Genomic DNA, 27908 nt, shown 5'->3' with positions numbered 1-27908 from the left:
GACATGTATTTTAGTGTTGAGGGTATTCATTCGATTCATAACTTATTTCTTAATCTTGTAATTTTTGTTTTGATAAAATTTGAGACATAAATACATGTATTGAGACATATAATATACATGTATTATATGTCTCTGATAAAATAAAACCAACTTTAAAGAAGTTATTTAAGTTTGAATCGGCTGTCACCTGTGTTTTGCATTGGGATGCCAAAACATTAATGTTATTTACAAAAATACCAAAACCTGCAAATATATTTTAGGCAAAAAGAGACATTTATAAATTGATGATTTTTTACACTAAACGTTTTTATAATTTGTTATAGAAATATTAATAAGTACATGTACATAGTTTTATCAGAGACATATAATATAATTGTATTATATGTCTCTGGTTTTATCAAGGATTTGTATAGTAACTATACACATCCTTGGTTTTATAAAGTCCTTCATTGCTTCAACCCCTTGGTGAAATTTAAATGGCGAGACGATAATTAATAAACTATCTATCTATCGACATGCGCCGTTATTTAGGATTTTAGAATACGTCACGGATGACCGATGATCATTTTCAATACCAATCATCATTTGAATTTTGTCAATTGATCTTTAATGATTAGGACTGATTGGTGATGGCAAAGAATGTGTCTCTGTTGATGGTTATAAACACATAGAAGTAAACTTGACAAAAAAAACAGTTTACTTGGAAAAAAATATAAAATTATATGAATATGCTAAATAAATTTTTCTTTGGTATGTAATAATCGAAGACGTTTAGAAATATAAAGAATCTTCACATAGTTGGGAAATTTTCTATTCAAGTTATATCATTTAAAAACGTTTAGAAATATAGATCTTTTTCGATGTACAATTTGGCTCGCTTGGAGATCTTAATAATTGTTTGCCTACTTTCGTCTATTTATATTGCTGAAATTCTTTAATAAAAAACTTGTACAAGCCCTTGCTATAATATAATGAAACTCGTCGCCAATATCACCATAATTACTTAAAGAACAGATACAATCTTATCCTAAATAGTTTGCTATCTAACAATTTAAAAAGAAATTTTGAGTCGAAACTGAAGTACCAAATCTTGAAAAAGAATCACCTTTTTTTGTAACAGTATAGACGTCGAAAATTAAACTCTATATATATATTCTTTTTTCAAAACTCCTGAAATAATTTAAAATTATCTTTAGACAGCTTTCGTATGCAAATCTTTTTAGAAGTATGTGAGCGTATTACCCCCCCTTTTTTTCCTTCTATAAAATTTATTTGTAAACGATTTTGTGTCTTAATTTGTGTTTGCTAATTAACTGTTATGTAACATGCCGACTATGAATAAAGCTTTGAATTGAATTGAATTGAACTGCGGTTCATGCTGTCAAAAGTAAAAAATGTCTCCTTGTGTATAAGTTATTGATAAAAAAATATTTGAAGCCGCCAGAAGAATAAATCATTTCCTGAACTTAAATACATTTATTTGTAAATAAAGACAATTTGCCTAAAACATTCTCTCATATATTTAAACAATTGTAAAATAATTAATTCAACGACTTTCTTTTACTTTTTACTTTTCTTCTTCATTTTTTTTTACCCATTGCTCTTCAATTACTGATCACAAATTTTTCGGATGCTTTTTATCCTATTTTCGTATCGAACTTACATGTTAGCAGTTGAACGGAGTTAAGTACATTTTTCAGGAATTCACAACTTAAATTTTCAACAACAAAATTCCACACTTTTTTACTGGGATTTTTTTTTCTGTTTTAAAGGCGCCACCAGTGACCCCGTAGCACACATAACCAACACCTCACATGGCGTATTCACGATGTTGAGGTATTGACCTACAGTCACATTTATCAATATACAGCAAGTAGGTAATTAGGTGTTGAATGCCAGTAGGTCAGAATTTGTTAATTGAATTTTACCTGTAAAAGGGTCACTAGCTGTCAAATTCATGTTCATCGATTTTAATCAAATTCACATAACATGTGGTGTTGAATTGTTTATTAAAATTCCAAGCACAATCTTGGCTGATATGCATAAAACCATTATTTCATGAACCTGCATGAAATATTGACTTATCACAGAACTAAAAAAATAAACCACCGAAAGTCCACATAAGAGATCATAAGAGGGTATAGAGAATAACGGGCAAAGAAAAAAAGGAATAAAGAATAGTGAAAGAAAGAGAATAATGGTAAAAAGTGTAAGTCATTAAAAATATAGCTTAAAAAAAAAGAAGCCTCTTGCATCAATTTGAGGAATTAACCCAAGATTAATTTTACGGCGGCTTATTTTATTTTGGATTAAAAATAATCACAATTGACAAGTTTCCTTCCCCTGCATTTTCGATCGCACATGTAAATAGCACGTTGGTCTCCAATAAGACACTGATACATTACAACACTTGCCGTCAGTATTTGAAAATATTAATTAAGAAGGTATAGAAAATTAATGCACGCACACTATTATCCACCACTGCCTAAATCGTTAGTCCGCAAACAACATTTTGTATGTATGTACTGGTAAATGCCTCCGATATCCGAAGAACCCCTCGAAAGCTGCGAGGGTACAGTGGCATCCATGTACACTCCCTATCGGGATTAATGGAGATGTGTCACTAACGTATATTTATACGACAATTATTTTTACAAGGACAACTCAATCCCACCCAACACCAAGGGAGTGCTAGGACACCGGAAAGTCTGTTATTATGGTGGAGGAAGCCGAAGTACTCGGAGAGAACCACCGGGCCACTCAGTGGAAACAGACACACCAGAGAGATATCAGAAGATTGATCTCCAGGTCAAGTAGGGAACAACTTTGACCAACCGAGGCCCCCAACGAGGGTGATAAAAAAAAACAGCACTTTGAACACAGCCACCGGCATGCTATGAATTTGAAAGCTTCCCAAATTAGTAACTATCAAGTTTATTAACCATCTAGAAAACTTTTGTCCTTCTTTATCAAAAATGAAATTTAAATCAATTTATTCATATATTTGACCGACTAGAACTAATTGGGGAATTTAAACCAATTTCTATTGTAAGTGATAAAACTATCAGATCATATCAGGGTGATTGAAATGAGGAAAAGGGGGGGGGGGGGTGATGAGGTATTTTGGGGGGAAGAAAGAAGGGAGGGTGAGTCCACCCCCTTCAATTTGAGAATATGCTATTATCTTGTAAACGGTTTAGATCCCCACCCCTAAACCATATATATTCTTGAATGGGACAATAAAATGAATCAATTAGAATTAAAGGGAAGTCCCTGGGGAGTCACCCCACCCCATTCAATTTGAGAATGTGCTATTATCTTGTAAACGGTTTAGATCCCCACCCCTAAACAATATATATTCTGGAATCGGACTATAAAACAAATCAATTAAAATTAAAGGTTTAGTCCCTGGGGGTCACCCATCCCCGTTCAATTTGAGAATGTGCTATTATCTTGTAAACGGTCCAGATCCCCACCCCTAAACCATATATATTCTTGAATGGGACGATAAAACAAATCAATTAAAATTAAAAGGAAGTCCCTGGGGGTCACCCCGTCCCGTTCAATTTGAGAATGTCCTATTATCTTGTAAACGGTCAAGATCCCCACCCCTAAACCATATATATTCTTGTATGGAACAATAAAACACATCAAATGAAATATAGGGAGAGTCCATGGGGGGTCACCCCCACCCTCACATGTTTGAAAAACTTTTAAATGGTTGAGATCCCCAGTGGTTAAGTGAAAAAAATTCCGGATCACAGGGGGAGGATTCTAGGGGTTGGTAGTTCAACTTGGAACCCCTCCTTTTTTTTGGACACTCAATGCATTTGAATGGGAACATAGTTGGAACCACCCCTCCTAAATCTTGGGTTGGGAACAGGGAACCCCCTTTATAAAATGGCTGGATCCATCCAGGCATACCATCTAGCTAGCTATTAAGGCTTTAAAAATATGAAATAAATCAAACAAGGAAATTAACGGTGTAGGCAACTGTTTTGAATTTTAAAAAAGCCTTTATTAACAATGTTAAATTTTGTGTGCATTTATTTTTGCTTATTTTCAATAACAAATAAATAATGGACAGAATTGCGTGATTGATTATTGTAATTTACGAAAAATCTGCATACATGTTATAAAATGGGAAGTAGAAACTTGGAATTTGTCAAAGAGACAACAACACAAGTGACAACCAAAGAGCAGACAACGACCGAAGGTCACCTATGGGTCTTCAATGCAGTGAGGAAATTTTGGCACTGGTCTTCAGCTCATAAATATGTCTCAGAAATGAGAATGATATACAGCTCTCATTTGCATTAATAAAAACCTCACAATATGTTCTGAATATCAGAATATACAGTATTGCAAGATACTCTCATATTGTACACATGGAGCTGAGAAACTGTAAAATTAATCATGCTAATTTAACATTTAAGTCCTCGGAATCAATCTTAATATGCATACTGTTGTACAAAGGAATATAAGTATGCAAAAGACATATATATATATATATGGTCTTCAAAAATAAGAGTATCAATGCTATTAATTTATGACAAGATCTTAATCAAGTAATTATTTTGGTTTGTTTAAATATTTAGGAGGTTAGTATGACCTCCTTTTTTGTGATGATGTTTTCCTTTTAAGCTGGGAAAAATTGTTTGTATCAACAAAAATAAAAACACAAAGTTAATCTAAAATTATGTTTTTATCATTTTTTTATGTTTAGATCATGTAGATTGTCAGCAAGATGAAAAGAAAAAAAAATATGCAGCTCAAAAGTCAAAATGTGGATAAGCTGAGGTTCAAGGTCCTACTTTTGCAGATTTTCATATTTTGCATGAATGAATTTAAAGTTTATACCATGGACAGCAGAGAAAGAAAAAAAAAACTTTCAATTTTCCTGCTTCTGAAGGATAAATGTAACACATCTTGTTTTTGGTAAGTTTTATGCTCTGTTTTAATAGTGTTGGTGCATTCGTCTGTCCAGTCCTTCCTCTAAATTGTATCCTCTTTAATTTCAGTAAGTAGCCTGTGGATTTACATATATATATATACTCAAAATTTAGTACTAATATTAAAAGATTTTAGCATGACATCCTGTCGAATGCTTGTTCATCATGTTTATGTTCCAGAACATATGAGTATTTAGACTATGCGTACAGTCTGCCCAATTTTAAGAAGTTGGTCAAGTTTATTAGAAACAAATATACATTACAGATCAACATAACTGAAATCTTTAATACATTAATACAAAAAGTTTAATTGCAGTAGAAATAAAAATACATGTTTGGTTGAGCTCTGGTATTAGACAGTACAAGTACCGGGTCTGATTGTATGCATATGGTCGGACTGTAAGAGTATACTTATATGTTTCGGACCATAAACGTACGGTCCAAATACTTATATGGTCTGAAACATTTATACATGTCTTAAAAGAAGTATCTGACAAACACGTTGGTGTTTGTGAACTTGGTAATAAGTTATTCGATAGAAATATAATGTTTTCAGATTATAAAAATAAAAATATCCCATATTTACTTTTAATAAAGAAGAAGATTATTGATGTATGTATAACTGTAAAATGAGACAGCAAGCCAACAACACAAAACATAAGTATGAAACAATATATTTTTTTGTATCAATGTTATAATCATGATAATTTCCAATATGTCCGAAGATTTCAAGGTATTTTTACATTGAAATAAAACACAAATTGAACTCTGTCAGAACTTCAAAAGCTTCAAGATATATTGTTTCTGTTGTCTGCATTTTGTATAATATATTGAAATTCTAGTGAATAATGGAATATGTTATTATAATTGCCTAAAGTTTTAACATTGATCTTTATATATGATATAAATAACTTGGGAAAATACCCAAACGTTATAAAGAAGAATAAATTAATTGATTATTATATACCGGTAGTATTAGAATAGGAAGATGTGGTATATTGCTAATTTGACAACTCTCCATCAGAGACCAAAGGATGTAAGAGGTTAGAAACTGATAACATTGGACAACCTTTAACAATCAGTAAAATCCATACCACATAGCTATTTTTTTATTAAAAATCATATTATTGCTACATGTATGCAAAACATTTTATATAATACTTCAGATTTTATTGGTTCTTTTTCAGAAGGATTGAAATTCATCATCTAGAATAAATGGAGAAAACATAGAAACAAGACCAGAATAAATTCAAAAACAAAAGTTGGATCAGCTATTATTTTCATCACTCAGTCAATGATTTGAAGTTCTTTTAAATACCAAAGATATTGAAACCACAATAATGTCAATGTTCTGTGCGCTGAATGACCAAAAAGTGGACTATAAGATCACACAATGCTGGATGATAAGAAACTATTAATGTTTTGTGTGGAGGGATATTGTGAAAAAAAATAGATTTACTTAAATAGCTACTGTAAATTCAAGAATTGTTGTGAGGGTTTATATTTGCAAAAATTGCAACACAGATGTAAACGCAATAATTCAAACTCCCATTTAGAAATATTTTATATGAATTAAACTGATCTCAAAATCGTAAAAAATTAAAATCTCATATTAGTCTTAAATGACAAAAATCCAATAATAAATGTTCGCAATAATTTCTGAATTTACAGTACTAGTATGTTCAGCCTTATATTAGAGTTTTTTCATTGATTTTAAATGGTAAATAATAGTGTTTCAAGAAAGTATTCTATAATTCATAAATAAACATATATTGATACTTACATTATCTATTTGTTGTTTAAAAGTTTAGTTTTGAACAGTTATAGAACAATATGTTGAATTAACATTTCCAAAGAAAAAAGATATTCAATTAAAAAGATTCATCTTATAACAATTTACTACCAAATAGAATACATTGTAACATACACATTACTGTATATTTATATCTATATATTTATAATTTGAATCCCATAGGATTTTATTTTGTCCCATGGGATATTAAAAATCCCATGGGATAATAATAATCCCATGGGATTTTTTTTGTCCCATGGGACTACAATTATCCCATGGGACCAAAAAAAATCCCATGGGATTTAACCAAAATCCCATGGGATAATGGTAAATCCCATGGGATTTTGCCCTGTCCCATGGGATATTGAAAATCCCATGTTTTTATAAATCAAATAGAAAAATAAATATAATAGTAACAGTAGAAAACCAATGAAATTATTGAATCCCATGTAATTCCGCACATTTTGGTTATATTCATGACATTGTAGCTCTTATTTGAGGCGGCGGCGGATTTGCAAATGAGTGTTTTGCAAATTTAAAGTGTCCAGTGTTTATTGCTTATAGTATCTGAGATATGGACTTGACCACCAAATCATAACCTTGTTCACTGATCCATGAAATGAGGTTGAGGCCAAGTGAAGACTGTCTGACGGGCATGAGGACCGTGCAAAGTACACACCTACCAAATATAGTTATCCTATTACTTATAATAAAAGAGAATTTAACATTACAAAAAATCTTATTTTTTTTCAAGTAGTCACTGAACCATGAAAATGAGGTCAAGGACATTGGACAAGTGACTGACGGAAACTTCGTAACATGAGACATCCATATACAAAGTATGAAGCATCCAGGTCATCCACCTTCTAAAATATAAAGCTTTTAAGAAGTTAGCTAATGCCGCTCCCGGATCACTATCCCTATGTCGAGCTTTCTGCAACTAAAGTCGCAGGCTCGACAAAAAACTTGTCCAGTGGGTGGACACTTTTTCATAATTTTAGCAGTAAAGATCTGTCTATTTGAGGGACAATATTTCATGGCAATGGACATTATTTAATACCAAAATTCTATGAATAACTGTACGTGTGGACACTTTTTCACAGGACACTATTATGTCTTACATTACTAACTGAGGAAAAACTGCTATTCCTTCAAGGGCTTTTTCTGGGTTTTGTATTACTCACTACTTTGTGGAATCTTTTATTTTTAGAGTAGTTTAAAAGACACATATAAATTAGTTCGTATTAAACCATGCACTTACATCTTAATCGTTTCTCATTTGGTTCGCCAGGTGTCATGTTCTGTTTCTGTTCACTTGACATACCTAATGTATCAGTTAGTTTCTTGAAATAGAAAAGAAGCAAGAAAGCATAAATTCATGATTACCGGTACCACAATTTGAAAGGTTATCTTCATGATAACTGATGGTTTAAGTTAAATGAGATACAAATAAAGTGGTATCAATACTGATATACTAGTGTCAGTAGCATTCCTGAAATATAGATAGTTTTATGAAACATGTGCATGCAATTCAATTTCTATTAACTTGATAATACTATTTCTATTACTGTATGTCAATATTGAGCTATACAACTGCAGTCAGTAGTCTTCAGAGATCATCGAAATGGTTTATTAGATGGCATCTCAACTAAAATACACACAATATAATTATACAAAGATTTGATTCTATGTTTAATTGTTAAATTAAGACTTTTTTATAATCTGGATATACACGTACATGTTTGTATATTATATTAATTATGAATCACATATGAGAGTTTTAGTCAAATCTGGGAACATAAATATAACAGCTCATACCCCTTTAAATAAACAGTGATACCTACTATGCCGACACATGCATTTAGTCTCATACCATTTCATGCCACGAGTTTCTGACAGTGTACACCCTATGTGCATTAGTATATAAATTAATACTTTAAACAGGTATTGTTATTGACAAGGATAGCAATGCATTATCTTCATGTTTACAGATAGTATTCAGTGTTCCAACTGGCATGAAGTGGAGGTGTGCTGCCCCTCCGAAATTTTGCGCCCCTCTGCCCTTTTGATGCGCCCCTCTGTGCCCTTTTGATAAAAGTTTAAAAAAAACCTTCTTTTTCCCTCATATCGTCGCCATTTTGTTGAGTTCTTTATTCACACACTTCAACTTTAAGACAACAGATTAAAACTATTGACACTTGTCACCTTATACAATCACCAACTTGATAAGAGTCAATTACTTAATCAGGTGAAATTTATGACCCTGTCTAATCCCTTTGCCCTGAAGCACCATGAATTGATTTTTTAACACCTGACGATGCAAAATAGAATTTATAAAATAGATGAGAACGATGTTCATTTCTATTGTATTTGTTATTTATAAAATAACGTTCATTAAAAAAGAATCACTCCAATAGTATATTGTAAATTGTCAACACGTAAAATGCCGAAAAAAAGAAAAGTGACCAATGACACGAAGAAAATATCAAAGACTTGCCAGTCTATAATTACATCTTTTTTCAAGAATAATGACCATCAAAGGTAAAAAAAATTAATTTAATTCGTTACTTTTATGAAAAATCGAGAAGAAGAAAGGTTTCTATCAGATATCGCAATTGTTCTTCTATTGTACATTCCGTATAATACTATTATATCATACACAAATACTACATATATACCTTAATCTTTTTTCTCTTTCTCGGATTGCATTGAATACTTTCCTTCTTGTGCTTTTCAAAGGATTCATAGGTTGTAAAACGCTTCCCACATTTTCCACAAACAAACAAGTCATCTATGGAGAAATTGTATTAAAAAGTCATCGATATTTGATATATTTCTTTATAAGTAATTTTGTTTATGCATTTTACCTTTTTTGTATCAACTATAGTGATAGTATCGTAAGCTGTACAGTGCTTTGAAGCATGCATTTATCTGTTGATTTTATACAAAAAAGTCAAATAACAAAAATACCAAATGACAAGGAAATTGAAAATATAAATTCCCTTATCAATTGGCAAAATCAAAAGCTCAAATAATCAAACAAATCAAAAACAACTATTTTATTCCTGACTTAGTACAGGCATTTCCTTATGTAGAAAATTATTTTAAAGCTAGCTAACCTAATAATTATTCAACAATGAACCAATTACTTTAATATAATTAAAAAGATGATGCATGAGTGCCAATGAGACAACTTTTTATATTTTAAGTCAAAATGGATAAATAATTAACAATCATAGTACGACCTCAACACGGAGCCTTGGGTCACGATGAACAGCAAGCTGTTATAATGCCCCAAAATCACTAGTGTAAACACAGAGTTAATTCCTTCTGCTTTAATTATGTTTCATTTTTTGTATATTATGGTCAAATGTCTAGGCAAACAAAAAAATCGTTTTGAAAAATGGACTAAAATTCAAAACAATTCAAAATGGTATAATAACTAGAGGGCCTGTCTCGATCACCTTGGTCTATGTTTCAGAAAATGATATGCCTAGAAAATTAATGAAATCCTGCATTATCATCTACCTACGTAATAATTTTTATAAATGCATATATATTTATGTTATGGTGATGAGATTTCATCTGTCCATGTTGATAAACCATTAAATCTGTAAAATTGTTTCCAAAGACTAAGGTGGTTGCTCCATTTCAAAGTACCAATCTTTGGTTACATTTATGTTTAAATGGAACAGTCCTTATTCAAGTTTGAAGATTAAACATTCTTTATTTTAAAAGAAGTTTTTTTTAACAATAACTGCTCGGTTGTCTACTATAAAACAACTATACAAGACACTCTATCTTACTTACCATCACAATCACTATCTCCATCTCCATTATCATAGCTCATTGGTGATATGCTTGAACTGCACGGAATTTCAATTTCCCGAACATCTGGTGCAAATACTTCTCCTATAATGATACCAAATTATAATGCTATACATTGTATAACACTCCTTTTTATATACTATGTACATGTACTACATTTAGTTATTTATGAAGTTTCAACATGTAATTACTCTGATTATTATGAGTGAAATCCAGTTTTTGTTCTTTTAACGTTTTCAACGACTATCATCTATTAAAATTACAAACTCTTCTATCAGTACATACATAAACTTCAAATATGACTTAACAACACAAGTATGATCAATAGCTAGATGAAACATACAGTTTATGCAACATGTAAACCATATTAAAAAAATATATATATATATTTGGATTATAAAAAACAACCACATTTTTTAATAATACTGTTTCCTTCAGTAAATATAAAAAAGATGTGGTATGATTTCCAACTCTCCACAAGAGACCAAATGACACAGAAATTAAAAACTATTAACAAAACCTTTTTACATATGACTTGTCATTTATAGATTGTGGATATTAAACAAAATCAATCAGTTAAATTATAAAAATATAATAAAGGATGTTTGCTTACTAGGTTCCTGTCATTGGATCAACGACTAACAAAATCGTGATCTTTAATTGGTTTTTTTCTTTTCCCAGCCTTCTTTTGTTAATAAGATACTTGAAACCACCATAGGAACATAGAAGAATGCAATTCAAAAATATATAGGGAATGTGTCCATGGGTACAGATAATGCCCATGCTTGCATAAAATGTTCTAAAGGGACATAACTAAAACTAAAACAGTTAAAGTGACGCTACCAAAATTTGTAGACTTTTGGTAATATGCATTGTGTATAAGTTTTGTAACATTTGGCTGAAGCAAAGGCAGATAAGTTTAGGAAAACAAAAATAGCATCAAATTTTCCAATTGAAAAGGGGCATAACTCTAGAAATGTAAAAGTGACACAACCAAGATTTTTATTCAATCTGTATATTGTGATAATAAGAGTTGTGTAAAAGTTTCATAACATTTAGATGATGCAACCTAAAGTTATAGAACAAAAAAACAATTTCGCAACAAAGGGAAGTACAGACAGACGGACAGACAGAGGGAGGGACGCCTGGTATTTCCATGTCCCCCACAACATATAATGCAGGGGACAAAAATAAATAAACCATGGTGGGCATACTCAAAAGCTAATATCAATAGTCAAATTAATTATTTTACAAATAATTATAGTACAACTAATCGCCGTATTTGAATATCAAAAATAAGACAACGCGTGACCGAACGACGCATGGATTAAACGAGTGCGCAGCAGTTTAATCCATAGCGACGTTCGGTCACAAGTTGTCTTATTTTTTATATTCAAATACGGCGATTAATTATTCTTTTTATTACATTGGCAAATGGCTTTTTTTATGAAATTAATGTAGAAAATGTAAGGAACTATATCTTTTTCCTACGCATTGACAATTTGTTTTGATCCGACGTTATCGACGTCTTGACAACGCCTATTGTTGTATGACGTCAGAGAGTGAAATAACCACGTTTATTTCACATGTGAAATTATCGGTTTTTATTTAACTGGGAAATCAATGTAATATATTGCAACCAATGTAATAATTCCCCACATTAAAATTAGACTAACCTTTGCCTTTAATTTTCATCTCTCTTGTTATTGTTCTGTCTTTTAATGTCATGTATATATCAACACTAGTAACTGAAAAAAAAAAGGATACCAATGCGGAAATAGATTCATAAAATCAAATATAGGCACATACAAAAGTAAAAAGTAGAAGGAAACAAGCATTATGTGGATATTGCAAGGCAATACAAAGTCTGCTATCGGTTAAAAAATCATTGTAATGAAACGAAATTCTAACTTGATCGATAACTTGTCATGATGTAAACTACTAAAAAATATAAAGTCAATATCTTCAAGCATGATGAAAAAACCTGTTGTAAACTAATAATTTAAATAAATTTTATCCCTCGCTAACACATTGGATAAAATTTGAATATCATGGCCCTGTGTAAATTAAGAAATAATTCATGGCAGCCGTTGATTTCTTTTCATTTAATCATGGGTTGAGCATTAATTTTAGATTATTTTACCCTGAGCATTAGCTTTATCATCTAAATAAAAGAGTTACTTTATTCAACAACAAAAATTAAATATATATATAGCATTCAGAAAATTAGTTTATACAGAATAACAGAAAAATCTACCACTAAATTCTTCCAACAATTTACCAAAGATGAGGAAAAAAAATCAAAATTTCATTTATCATTAATGCAAGGTCTTTTTAAAATCTGTTAAAAACAGCAATCTAGTAATTAATAAGTATTTCATTAACATTCAATTCTAGGAAAAAGGTTTTTACTCTTTTTTTTTATTTCAAGTTGCATATGACTTAAAATTAGTATGTGCGTATGCAAAAAGACAATGTTACTGTGACCACGATTACACGTTTCTTTAAATATATAATCCAATCCAACTCAAAACCAAGCAGCTGCTTTTATGACATATTTATAAAGAAAGGAATTCATTAGAATTTTTTTTTATTTTAGAAGGTTTGCATAATTAAACATGTTTACCTGCATAAGTCACTAAAATTACCTTCATAATTACTAGGAGGAGCGTCTAACTTCACTTTTTTCAAGGCAGTTTTACAAATACCAAGGGGTGAATGTCTATGATTTAGAGAGTGCATTTTGCAACACTCTACTAATCTTCTATTTTCTCTAGTTGCTGTAAAGATAAATATCTATCGTTTCATAAAAATTGAAAGCAAATATGGTCCTAAATGTTTAAGTCAGTCTCATTTTTTTTATCGGAGGTTTTACAATTTGAAAGTAAAAAAAATGTATATCAAAGTTTCATGCTTTTATAAAAAAGAAAATATTGTGTGATCATTTAAACAAGTAAAATGATAAAAAAAACAAGAATGTGTCCAAAGTACACGGATGCCCCACTCGCACTATGCTTTACCATGTTCCATGGACCGTGAAATTGAGTAATAATCTAATTTGGCATTAAAATTAGAAAGATTATACTATAGGGAACATATGTACTAAGTTTCAAGTTGATTGGACTTCAATTTTATCAAAAACTACCTTGACCAAAAACTTTAACCTGAAACTCCCACTTTCATTTTCTATGTTCAGTGGACGGTGAAATTCGGGTCAAAAGTCTAATTTGGCTTAAAATTAGAAAGATCATAATATAATAAGCAACAAGTGTACTAAGTTTCAAGTTGATTGGACTTTAGCTTCATGAAAAACTACCTTGACCAAAAACTTTTACCTGAAACTCCCACTTTCATTTTCTATGTTCAGTGGACCGTGAAATTGGGGTCAAAAGTCTAATTTGGCTTTAAAATTAAAAACGTCATATCATAAATAACAAGTGTACTAAGTTTCAAGTTGATTGGACTTCAGCTTTATCGAAAACTGCCTTGACCAAAAACTTTAACCTGGATGGACGGACGGACTGAAGCACAGACGGACGAACGGAGCCACAGACCAGAAAACATAATGCCCCTTTACTATCGTAGGTGGGGCATACAAATTTAACTAGGCAATACAAAGGCAAAACAAATAAAATCCTCTCATTATTTCTGTTTGCCCAGCAGTATTATTTAATTTCAAACTTTTGTTCGTATGATAAACTTCATAAATAAATGGGGAATGTGTTGAAAATTCAGCAATTGTTCCACCGGTCAATAGTTGGAAACTATTGGACCTGGTTTAAACTATTTGACTGCAAGCGTTATTATACTTCCCAGAACTTCAAATGCAGCTACTTGATCGGAGGATTTTGAAAATACCACGGGAGTTGAGACGTCGTGTTTTACCTATCTTATCTAGGTTTGACATCAGTGCAGGACGTCGCTTTAGCATTTCCGAATATTTATGAAGTATACGTTAAACAATATGGTTGGATTTCTGTTTTTTTATATAACGATAGTGTATTTCCACCGCCTTTTATTGTCTGTTGTCTTCTTTTATATAGTAAAACACTTACTGACTGGATATTAGTGGAAAAGTAATTGATTTATGGCAGGGACTTTCTATACTAATGGGACTCGTCTCTATTGATTTTAACTGATTACTTAGCCGAATGTTTAAAACTATCACCCAACAATAAACTTAGTCTCGTATCTCTGATAAAAGATGCTAGTAGTTATTTGCGTATTTCACAGTACATTGTAATTGTATAATTATTATTAGTTGTTAATATATAAAATCTAATTAATTAATAGCCATTTGTGATGACAAAAGATACACGATTTTGAAAGAATGATGAATTATTAAACTTAGACATATTGTTTTGAAGAACATCCCAGTTGTGTAAAATGGTTTACATATCAAACAAGATGGAAGCTACTGAAAATTCAATGAACAAATACCTCAAAGTTCAAAGATCAATATTTAAATGACGATCCGAGAAATATTTTTTAAAACAGCATTTTGCAATGACAAAATGTATAAAATTTCATAAAAACGATTTTTTGTTAAACTTTAACATATAGCTATGAAGAACATTTCGTAAATGTGAAATGATCTGCTATAAAGTTACATGACATCAGCTATGGACGAGATCAGTCTGACAATTTGTATAGACATTGCTATAAATGACAAGTCCTGTTAGTATAGAAAGTCCCTGTTTATGGGTATGTTAAAATGGTCAAGTTCTGAATTAAAATAAAATGATAAATAATTCAATAGTAATCAAAACATACTTTTATTAATATTTACCTTTAAAATATTCTATAAAATATTTAATATTTGACTCAGAAAGGCGAAGAGTTAAAAAATATACAAAACAAAACATAGAAGACTGAGCAGCATGAACCCATAAAAACCTAGGGTGATTGCAGGTGATCTGAAGCATACACTGCACTCTCTCTTTATATACAAAATACGATAAACATTTAATTGCATGCAAAAAAATGGTTATGTCCCTTGTTTGTAGAGTGAGTGTATTTTTGAGCTCCGATAAATCTTCGATTTTCTGTTGTAAAACATTCTTGGAGCCAAATTGTTTTTGGATTTTCGTATGCATAGAGGATTTTGCTATGTGTTTCCTGTGTTTATAGACTTTTTTAGTCAGGAGATAGTGAAATTCTATTGAGATTTTATCTGTGCGACATCTGATCTCAACTCACCAGTTTTTCAAAATGGCCAATATACAAAGAACACTATCGGTTCATTTCTATACTCGTGGCTTTAAGGGGATAACACACGATGAAATAATAAAAGAACTTGAAAAACAAATAGAACTAGAGAGTGTTAAATCCATCCAATTGACCGAAAAAAGCTGTGTTGTAACTTTAAGTGACATAGATGCCAAAGAAAGGTTAGTACAGTGTGATCTAACTATAAAAAACATAACTGTCAAATTTATTGAGGTAGACAACACAACAACAAACATAACAATCAAAGACCAAGCTCCTTGTGAACTCAATGACTGCTATCTAGCAACACAATTGCTTCAGTATGGCAAAGTCGTCCCGGGTTCAGTAAAGCGGGGATATATTCGAGGAAAAAATATAGAAAATGGTTCAAGATACATTCAAATCATTAATTGTGCTCCGACAATTCCAAACAAAACAACATTTGGTAGATATGATGTCCGAATGTTTGCCGACAATGGTCGAACAGAATGTATTCATTGTAAACAAAGAAACCACCCGTCCTATGCTTGTAAAGACAAACCAGATCATAGTAAGCGCTGCTATAACTGTTCAGAAATTGGGCATTTTGCACGAGACTGTCTTAATGAATCCAAATGTTCCTTCTGCAAAAAAAAGCGGTCATGTCCGTAATGATTGCGCTGATTTTAAACACCATACTATGATAAAGTCTTATGGTAATTATGCTAGCGAAATTCTCGAAGGTAGAGAAGCTCAAGAAAACGACAAAAATGAAAGTCAGTCCATCAACCCATTAGTGGTAACAAACCATCTACAAACACCTAACACATACCACACCAAATAAAAGGAAACAAATGTAATGTTAGAAGCTTCAAATTGTTTGAGAGTTGGTACATTTGAGGACAATTTAATCAATGCCTCTATAAATGGTGCCACTCTAGAAAAAATAGATCAGTGTTTGGGTGCGGCTTTTGAAAATCATCGTGTGAAAAGCAATGGCTCAAATTTAGGCAAGGTCATCATAAGCTTAGGTACTAATGACTTCAGTAAAAACAAGCACGACAGCGATCAGGTGAATGTGTACGCAACACAGGCTATTGTCAAAGTTAAACAAGCATTTCCGAATGCAGATATTGGTGTGTGTGGTATTATTCCGAGAAAAGGTAACAGTAACCACATTCACACAGTAAATGAAACAGCTACACATGTTAATAAATTCTTGGAAAAATTGTGTCTCAAAGATGAAGTGCTGACCTATATTGATGTAGACAATATCTTCATAAAAATGGTAACGTGGTTAAGGCGTTTTACGAAAAAACAGATGCTAGTGGAGTTCACATCACAATTGAAGGGGCCCAAACAATTCGTGTCAAACTACGTGAATTTCTTCACCCTAAGATGTCACCAATCCAGAACACTCCTCGTCCTTGTGACACCAAGCGCAAATTTAGTGACATATCGCTGACGCCAATGTCTGCAGAGAAAGACAGTAAACAATGTAAATCAGGTTCCCCAGATGATTATGAGTAATAATACACAAACCGAAATTTGCTATTTGCTACTTTTTATGTAAAACAATAAAAACAAATCAATCCAAAAATGTTATATGTACATATGTTTTATTCTATTGATTTGCAGCTTTTGAATTATTATTTTAGATTATTTTTCTATCTATTGTACTTCAAACTGTATCGGGTACCCTGTATCGATGTATCTGTATTGTTATTATTTTAGGTGGACAATTTGAAATGTGTTCACCAAATGTGTATTGTTATAATTGGTCAATGACTCGTAAAATTGCAAATAAACTTAAAACGGTGGCTTTGACCGTGAACTTTCAATTAAATCAACGAGGCATAGCGGTGTTAAAATGTAAATCAAATCGTGAACTTTAAAAAAAAAACTACTAAAGAATGTCGATCCAAATCATAACTTTGAATGTAAACGGCTTACGTGATAAAAAGAAACGTAATTTAGTTTTCAATTGGTTAGTCAACAAAAAATATGATTTAATTTGTCTACAAGAAACACATTGCACAGTAAATGATATAGCGCAATAGCAAAATGAATGGAAGTTAAATGGGGGCAATAAAAGTGTTTGGAATTGCGGAACCAGTGATTCTCGTGGTGTCTCTATTTTACAAACAAAAAATTGTCCTGGCGAAGTCGTTATTGATAATAGTAACCCGCAAAACGGTCGAATATTAAAATGTGGCATCAAAACGGAAAGTGCGATTTATCATATTTCAAATATATATGCCAACAATAGTGGCGTCGAGAGGAAACGGCTTTTTGAATTATTTCATAATTTTTTTGGTAATTTTACAGACGATAGTGTAGACCATTACAATATTTTGGTAGGGGATTTTAACTGTACTCTTGACAAAACAATTGATAGAAACCCCTCTCATAATCGTGATGACATTGGTACAAAGGAATTACTTTTTTTATTGTCACAATATGATCTAACAGATATTTGGAGGGACGGATATCAAAAAGATAAACGGTATACGTTTCAGAGGGGAAATTCAAAGTCTAGAATAGACTTTATCTTTTGTGATAAAAGTCTGTCAAATAAAGTTTACAATGTTGGTATCGCGCATTGTCCTTTTAGCGATCATGATCTTGTGTCATTCAAATTAAAACTTGATGAAATACAAAGAGGTCCGGGTATATGGATAATGAATATAAATACTATAAAAAGTGAAGAATTTAATAATGCATTTAAAATTTGGTGGGAAACCTGGAAAATTGATAAAAGTAGGTTCGAAAAAATTCAAGATTGGTTGGATGTAACAAAATCACAAATAAAAAACTTAACAATGGAAGTAAGTAAAATATTAAACAAAAATTCTCAAAAAAGTTATATTATCAACCTTGAAAAGAAATTAGAAAAGCTTAAATTAAATAGTACTACTTCTGGGGAAATTGAAAATAAGATATCAGAAATAGAATTACTAATTAAAAATTACTATGAGAACAAATCCGAGGCGTCTAAAATAAGGACGCGTGTAAAATGGGCGGAAGAAGGGGGAAAATCGTCGAGCTACTTCTTCAACCTCGAAAAGCAAAACGGAAAAAATAAATTATGGAGTCGAATTAAAACAGATAATGGACATTTTAAATACAATATAGACGAAATACTAAATGAACAAGTTAAATTCTACTCAAATGTATTTAGCTCCGAGGGATGGAATTTGGAAAGTGCTAAAGATTTAACCAGTCACATCGAAAATAAACTAAACGATGACGACAAAAAATTACTTGACCGTGACATTACAGCGGAGGAAATAATGAAAGTTCTAAAATTATAAAAACAAATAAATCCCCAGGGGAGGACGGGATCATATCTGAATTTTATGTATTATTTTGGAATATCATACAAGAAGAATTTTGTACGTTATTGCAAGAAATATTTAATGACAAAACATTGTCGGACTCGCAATATAAAGGAGTTTTAACATTATTATTTAAGGGCGGGGAACGGGAAAATATACGAAACTGGCGCCCTCTTACTCTACTGAAATGTGATTATAAAATTATAGCTAAAATACTAGCAGAAAGATTAAAAATAGTCCTTCCTAAGCTTATACATCCCGACCAAAAAGGGGTTGTAAAGACATATAACGTAAGCGAATAGAATGATACAGGATATCATAAAATATATTGATGATGAAGATGAAGAGGGTATAATTGTCTTTTTAGACCAACAAAAGGCCTTTGATAGGATGGAATGGGGATGGCTAGATTTCGTTATGAAGGAATTTAATTTTGGGGACAATTTTCGTGGTTGGGTTCAAATGTTATTAAAAAGTGCAAAGACGTGTATTAAACAACTGGCTACGTCTCAAAATATTTTTCAATTTCTAGATCAGCCAGGCAGGGGTGTTCTATAGCCCCCTTTTTATATATATTACAGGCAGAGCCCTTGGCCTGTGCAATAAGGGCAGAAAAGGAAATTCAAGGCATTACATTGCCTGGGGAAGAAAATGGGGAGCGAACAGAAACCAAACTAAATATGTATGCAGACGACACGCAATTATTTAATAAAAATAAAAGTTCTGTAAAAAATCTTTTGAAATATTAGACAAATATGAAAAGGCATCGGGTTCTAAAATTAATTACGAAAAGACTAAGGGAATAAATATTGGCGCAAATAAACGCAGACGACCTACTTTTAAAAAGATAAGCTGGACAACAGATAATATAAAAACACTAGGTATTCACCATGGTTATAACATTGACAATGACAAAATTTGAAAATCAATATTAGAAAAAGTACAAAATTGTGTACACGTCTGGAAAAGTCGAAAATTGACTTACTCTGGAAAAGTTCTTATTATTAAAAATTTAATAATATCAGTGTGTGGATATGAGTTAGAAATAAGAGGTATACCCGAAAAATACAAAAAAAAATTGAATAAGATAATATGGAATTTTATTTTGGATGGTAAAGTGAATCAAGTAGACCGGAAGGTTTGTTGTTAAGATGTTAAAAAGGAGGGCAGGGGATGGTAAATTTACATAGTTGGATAGAAAGTAAATATATCAAATCTTTATATTCGATATTACATAAGCCATTATCTAGTTGGAATGCAATAGGTAAATTTTGGTTAAAAAAAATGTGATAAGAAATTTGAGGATGAACTTTTTCTGTGTAAATGTTTCAGGTCTTGAGATAAAAAAAACCTACCACATTATTACAAAAGCGCTTTACAATCGTGGTCAAAATTGACAAAGATCACACAGGGTATATTTAACGAAATGAAAGTAAAGAAACAGCGATTATTTGGAAACTCAAATATTTTATTTCAGGGCAAATCTTTATTTTATTCTTCCTTTTCAGCAAGTCAGATCAAAACTATTGGTGATATATGGGACGATAATACCAAAGATTTTAAATCGTGCAATGAAATATATAGACAATTAATAGACAAACGTAATTGTATTTCGGAATATTCACGAATTAAAAGTTCCATACCACAAACATTCATGCAGATTTAAAAAAAATAACGATGATCAACCTGCTTTAAAAAGCAACAAAATAAAAATGTCTGAAAACCTTGAATTTTTAAATCCAGACAATAAAATTATTAAAATCAAGGATTTGACATTAAACATTAACATAACTGAGACCCCTAAGTGTCAAACAAAATGGGAAAATTTGTATAGCGAGTATAAATTGGGAAAAAATTTGGCTAAATCTAAGTAAAATGAATATTAATAGAAAAGTTAAAGAATTTCAAAGGAAATGTATACACAGGATTATATATACAGAAAACAGACTGAAAAAATTGCACATGTCAAATGGAAAATGTCACTTATGTGATGAAATTAATAATAATGAAACTCTTGAGCATTTATTTTATCAATCTATCAATGTTAAACCATGATAGAAACGGTTGTTAGAAATTTACAACTTTGTAACCTTATAAGCGACGAGGTTCTCGTCGAAAAAGATATTTTATTAGGAACTTGTACAGAGAATTCGAATAATTCCATTGTTAATGCAATAATACTTTATTTTAAATGGGCTATTTGGAAAATACGTAATAAATGCAAATTCGATAAAATTAAACTGAATGTATAGTCTATACAGGCTTTGCTAAAACTGCACATGAAAAACGAATTAAAATTTCTTCTGCTACGCTCGGATATAAAGTATATATGCAAAACGAAAATTAAACTCTTTATCGAAAAAATCTAGGAAGATGTACTCAGTTCTACTGCTCTAAACGAAAGGTGTGTTCGATTCCATATATACTTATCTTATTGTATCTTGTGTTTAAAGTAGTAAACAATATGTTAATATAACAGAAAGAAAAAACAATATTTTGTATTGTAATTATTATTTAAATCTATGTCTATGCATATTAGTTACATTAGTAAATTACCACATATATTATGCTTCGTAATACATTTGTAATCAATACATGTGCTTTATCCTTTTTTTATAATCCATAAATATATATTAAAGAATACTTTCAAATTTTGTTCAATCACATCAATGTTCTTCAATTCAAACTATTACTTATTTTCGCAATTACTTATTTGTTCAGTGAACCGGATATACGATAGTGATTTTATACAGTGATCTTATCAGGTGTGAAAATCAATTGTATTGGTTATTTAAATATAATTATGTGTATAAACTCATTTGATATTTTCCCTGGTCAAGTAAGGCTGTTAAAATACAGGGGCCCCCTAAGTATGCGACCTGGGCTACTTAGGTATTTATACATGTATCAGGAAATGATTGAATAAAATATTTGTAATCGTTAAAAAAAAAAAAAAAAAATGCATGCAAATTTTTAACAATAATGTCCATATTTCCATTAATAAACTTAGCTTAACAAAACATATTACCATCCATTAAGCTGTAATAGTGGTTTTCCCATACATGGCCTAACTTTATCGTCATTCCACGGTATTTCATTTTTCCAATAATATGTGTCACACAGTTCTCATGGCTGGCTTGTGGGTTGCTTGTGACAATAAGCATATTTGTTTCTAACATTCTTGCCATCCCTAAAACAACAACATGATCAGCGAATACTCCATTTCTCCTCATATTGCTTGCCCAGTCCTCGAATGTACTGTGATCGATGAAATGTTCTATATTTACATCACCATCAACACCCTGTAGAATGAAGGTTAAATGCAATATCTTGTATTTCAGCTTTGTTCCATTAATATCAAGAAAGAATGAACTGTTATATTACTGAAAGTAAGTATATTATGTTAGGATTGCACTCCTTGGAGTTTTACCTAGCTGATACGTTAAACCAGGTTTAAACTACCACTGTTTTCTTGGAAAATGCCTAGACCAAGTCAAGAAAATGACAGTTGCTTTTCATTCATTCCATTGGTCAGGTTTCAGGGACTTTACCATTTTTGAATTTATCTTGGAGTTAAGATTTTTTTTTAATATGACAATTAGCACAGTAACCTGTATTAAATCACAGCTTAAAAACAAAGAAAAAATTGTGATAAGTCAATAGAAAGAGATTGTAGTACAGACCCTTAATTATATTATTGTTTGTCTATTACTGTAAACCAACTAATTTTCAGGAGGGATTTATTTTTATGATTTTCTTGAGTAGAAAACTAACGTGAATATAAATCGTCTCTAATATGTAAAACTAGGATTTTTCACTATTCATCACCATCAAGTTAATTTTAGAATGGCACGCTGTGAATTGTGTTAGAAAGAGCTTAACACAAAATAAATCATCCACAAAAATAAGTTGGTTCGTACACAGTATCTATAGTGCTTCTTAAATTTCTAAAGCTATGGTTTGAAATATAAGAGTTTTTACATCTTTTTATTATCTAACCATGTATTATGTTAAATAAAACTTTAATGATAAGCTGATTTTGACACAAAAGCACACAGGTTTAGGAGACTTAACATTCAACACCCCTTTTTGTGGGGGATGTCTTTTTATGGCAATGTGACATCATAGAACTTTATTGATTGAAAAACCATCGAAAATATTAATAAAGAGATAAAAAAAACTATATTTTTTACGGAAAATGCAGTTGTAAATGTTTCAATGAAAAGATGTTGGATTCATGTTTTTGAAACATTATAAACAGAATTAAAAATAAAATATGTTTTAATAAGGATAAAAATATATTTAGGTCAGATGTTTGTGTTCAGTGTCAGGGTAATCATTTCAAATGTGTTTTTTATTCTTCTTATTTTCTGATTGCTTTTCTATCTGCAAAAGGAACTATAATTTTAAAATGTTAATAATAACTCTAAACTCTAATGACCAAGAGCGCACAGGCTGAAATGTCTTGCCTGCGTTACTAACTATTGATATCATGTTTATAGTTCTTCATGTTCTTAACATAAAGCTTTACTACAACTATGACATATATATGTTAACTTTACCTGATGCAAACAAATGAGGTCAAGGTCATATGAACCAAATGCAAAAAATACATGTACACAGAAAAACAGAACAAAACACTTAACACTGAGCAATAAACCATGAAAATAAGGGCAAGGTCAAATAAAACAGGTGAGACTGACATGTACATCATATAAGTATTGGTGTTTTTGCTTGTAAGAGAGTTGTAAACATTGAGTTTTTATCATTAAGTGAATCTTACTTATTTGAATGCATTACTGAGTATTTCATATGAGCCTAAGCAAAATAGTGATGATGTCTTGAAAGGCTAATGTATGGGAATTCTATGAAACTCTCATACAAGTGAGAGGGGTTAGCCAGTTGTAAAACTCTGGTTTATTCCACCTTTTTCTACATAAGAAAATAAATAAATAGGACAACCTTAATGATAAATACTCAATGTATACAACTCTCTTACAAGCAAAAACACCAATACCCGTAGAGTACAAGGACATACACCATTAAAACTGCCGGACAAATTCTACTGCATCCACACAGCAAGGTAAAAAACATGCAATCAGTATAAAAATAATAAAATGAGATTTGATTACTCATGAATGTAACAATTATTTACCAGGGTTAAAATGATGTGAAGTAAGCATTGTTACTTTGGGTCACCATACATGCCTTCAACTATGCGCAAATCACTAAGCATTTACAATGTATAATAGGTCCTACATGACATAACGTGAAACAATTTAAACAAACAACAAATTTTCTTATTTACCACAAACCAATAAACAGGGAAAAAATATCACTGACAGACTAAACTACAACTACTGATCATGCTGATACACCGGATTCTGACTGTGGATAGGCAAATATGGAAAAGTGCAGTGTAAAATGTTGGCAACAACGGATTACCTAGGTTCAACTTTCATCAGTCGATGAAACCTGCCCAATTTCTTTACAAACATTCTTATGTTTATCATTTTAAGCATATACCTGAAAAGTTTTATTTTCCATCAGATAATCGATTACATTTTCTCTTATTTCTTCTGCAGACCTCTCCCTCAGACCATGATCCCTCAACTGCGAAGAAACAGCATCAAAAAAGCAATTTCCATCTCTAGGAGTTTCATTTCGTAATGTTAGATTCAGATTACGACAATTTTCTTTCAACCTCTTCTCAGCCTCTTCTGTTCCACAATCATTCCCCTTATACAATTTCAGCAATTTTAGTTTTAATTGTTTTGGATGTAAGCAGATAGAAGCTAAAAAATTAAAGAACATTGAATGGATTACTTTAAAATATACAGAAGACAGCAGATAATGCGGGGGAATCCGCTTAATTTCAAATGATATTTTCATCAACTTATCAATTACTGTAATGCAATTTTATATTATGATTTGTATCCAAAATATTCAGAATAATTGGATTGGTTTTGTTCGAAATGGGTTATGTCACTGTGGTATGCGACATGCAGGCGGCACAAAACTAACTACGTAAAGAACTTAATTGTATATGCTAAAGGTGCATTCACACGATACGATTTTCCATTCGATTTTCATTCGATTTTTACCTGTGCACCTGCTTTCGACTAAAATCGTATCGTGTGAACACTAAAATCTGAAGTCGAAAGTGAAGTCGAAACGTCGTTTTGAAATCGAAACGTACGCTATTTCCAACTTTTTAACTGGAATCGGATCGTGTGAACGCTAAATCGACTACATTTTTTAAGAATCTGGAATATATTTTTAAGCATGCATTTGATAATTTGTAATTGCTGAACAGAATATTGAACTTAGTTGTGATGACAATGACGACATAAACTAGGATTGCTGTGTGCTGCTTTTGTGACATAACCTTACCGATTCGACAAAAACAGGCGAATAAATATCTTTTTGTTTACCAATACTGAATAACAACTGAGGGTATGATTTGAAATTAATAAAAAAAAATTAACATGAGCTTGTGTAAATGCTCTTTTGTTCCGACGTTGGAAAGTTCCGGGCGGAAAGAACTAACTAGCAGAAAAGTTTCAGAGGAACTTATTAACTAGTAACTTTGAGCTTCCTCTGGTTTAAAAGTTCCACCGGAACAAAGTGACTAGTTGAAAAGTTCCAACGGAACATATCAACTAGTTAGAAAGTTCCTTTTTGCCAAAACTGGCACTAACAAACTAGCCCGAAAGTTCCAACGGAACTTGTCAACCAGTCACAAAGTTCCATTTGGAGAATTGATGCAAAGACCCACATGAGGTGGGGGTATTCTTCCCTCTCTTGAGCTCTTGAGGTACAATGAATACTAAATTTGCATGATAATGCAACTTATTCTGTTTTATGTGAGCTATGAAATGCAAATTAAATTTTGCTGGGGGAGTTTGTTTTCCCCCCTCAGTACATCAAAAATTTAAATACATTTTCATTATTTCAACAAAAATAAAGTTCCATTCCCCTTTTTCATATTTGTCCCCAAAGAAACCCCTTTCAGTGCGTTGGGTATTCTTGTAAATTAATGATTTGCTCTTATATATACTGATACTCATTCTTCCCCCCTCTTTCTACAAAAAGGACAAAATATGGTATATTCGGAAAGATGTAACTAGTTTTTCTGTTCCGCCAGAACTATTTAACTAGCTACATTAATATTGTTCCGGGACTTTTCCACTAGCTACCTTTTTCCGGAACTTTTCGACTGTACGCGGAATAAAACAACTAGTTGGACAGTTCCATCGGAACGAATAACTAGTTGAAAAGATCCCCCGGAACAAAGTAACTAATGAAACATAGTGGCTGTTACACTTGTTGTTGAGGTTTTTTATTCAGATCAGTTTATAATGAAAATGGCTGCAAACAATCAAAATCTATGTACAGGTCTGAAAATTGACAGTATTTCATGCTTAAGATGCACTTTTTGGTTGAACAATATTTTGTATTCTGCGTCTTTATTTTGATTGCACTAGTTCGTTTATTTACTTACCTTCTGTGTAGTTCTTATGAGATAATGATGTAAATGACAGTGCAGGATTGTTCTCTCTTGCTATGGAATAGAAATAATATACAATTCAAATGTTTATCCAGAGTTTTACAATTAATCAGAACCAGAAATAGTATCTTGATTTCAACAAAATGTAATCCTATCGTAATATATCACGCTGGAAAATATTTATACACAATTTATTTTTTTTTAAATATCACAGAGATCTTTATTATTGAAAACTAAACTTTAAGACAAAAGAGATGATTTCAGCTTTCCAATTGTGAACTTTCCATTTCTAAGTAGCAACATTCCAGCAGCACCTGCATACGGGGTATATAACTATCCCAATTGATACGATATTCCCGTGCTTGCATTTCCTATCATGATTTTCTTGATAGAGGGTTACTGCTCACAAGAAAGCTATTAAACCAAGAGTTCCAAATGATGAAGTTGAAATCATCCCTTCGTAAATTTTACGGACGCCATCACGAGTTGGTTGACCGTTATGGAATAACCGTTTCACAAATGATATCGGATATGTTCCTTACGTCGTAACTACAATCCCCTTCCCTTTCATGAAAAAAGTAAAATCACAAAAATACTGAACTCAGAGGAAAATCAATTCGGAAAGTCCATAATCACATGGCAAAATCAAATAACAAAACGCATCAAAAACGAATGGACAAGAACTGTCATATTCCTGACTTGGTACAGGCATTTTCAAATGTAGAAAATGGTGGATTGAACCTGGTTTTAAAGCTAGCTAAACCTCTCACTTGTATGACAGTGGCATACAATTCCATTATATCACAACGATGTGTGAACAAAACAAACAAAAGCAATAGGTAAAAATATCACAAATAGGGGTAAATAGTCTAATTCGGTAGTCACATTCGTGAAAATGAAACGGGATTGTAGTTACGACATAAGGAACATATCCGATATCATCTGTGAAACGGATATTCCATAACGGTCAACCAACTCGTGATGGCGTCCGTAAAATTTACAAAGTGATGATTTCATCTTCACCATTTGGAACTCTTGTTTTAAAAAATGAAATTCACAATTGGGAAGCTGAAATCATCTCTTTTGTCGTAAAGTTTTGTTTTCAACCGACCCTCATAGTCAATTTCTAGATATAAGTCATAATCAATTGGCAAAATCAAAACCTCAAACACATCGATGAATGGATAACAACTGTCATATTCCTGACTTGGTACAGGCATTTTCTCATGTAGAAAATGGTGGATTGAACCTGGTTTTATAGCTAGCTAAACCTCTCACTTGTATGACAGTCGCATCAAATT

At 31.6% G+C, this 27908-nt stretch overlaps 1 protein-coding gene and 1 long non-coding RNA gene across 2 annotated transcripts in view; one reads left to right on the top strand and one right to left on the bottom strand.

The window, feature by feature from the left end:
* The window catches only part of LOC139484106 (uncharacterized), a 121759-nt gene that overhangs the window by 31528 nt on the left and 62323 nt on the right, over positions 1–27908 (bottom strand). Inside the window, exons 3-10 of the mRNA XM_071267834.1 lie at positions 26602–26661; positions 24624–24892; positions 22126–22399; positions 13221–13352; positions 12249–12320; positions 10555–10656; positions 9423–9535; positions 8006–8087 (exon numbers count right to left, since the gene is read on the bottom strand). Coding sequence (XP_071123935.1) covers positions 8006–8087; positions 9423–9535; positions 10555–10656; positions 12249–12320; positions 13221–13352; positions 22126–22399; positions 24624–24892; positions 26602–26661 — 1104 coding nt within the window. The remainder of the gene's footprint in view (positions 1–8005; positions 8088–9422; positions 9536–10554; positions 10657–12248; positions 12321–13220; positions 13353–22125; positions 22400–24623; positions 24893–26601; positions 26662–27908) is intronic.
* LOC139485632 (uncharacterized) lies at positions 1903–6632 on the top strand. Its single transcript, XR_011655356.1, has 3 exons — positions 1903–2444; positions 4727–4938; positions 6140–6632. It is a non-coding gene; the product is annotated as an uncharacterized lncRNA (long non-coding RNA).

This window comes from Mytilus edulis, chromosome 8 (assembly GCF_963676685.1).
Source record: "Mytilus edulis chromosome 8, xbMytEdul2.2, whole genome shotgun sequence".
Taxonomy (NCBI): Eukaryota; Metazoa; Mollusca; class Bivalvia; order Mytilida; family Mytilidae; genus Mytilus; species Mytilus edulis.
This window is presented reverse-complemented; position numbering and strand designations above follow the sequence as displayed.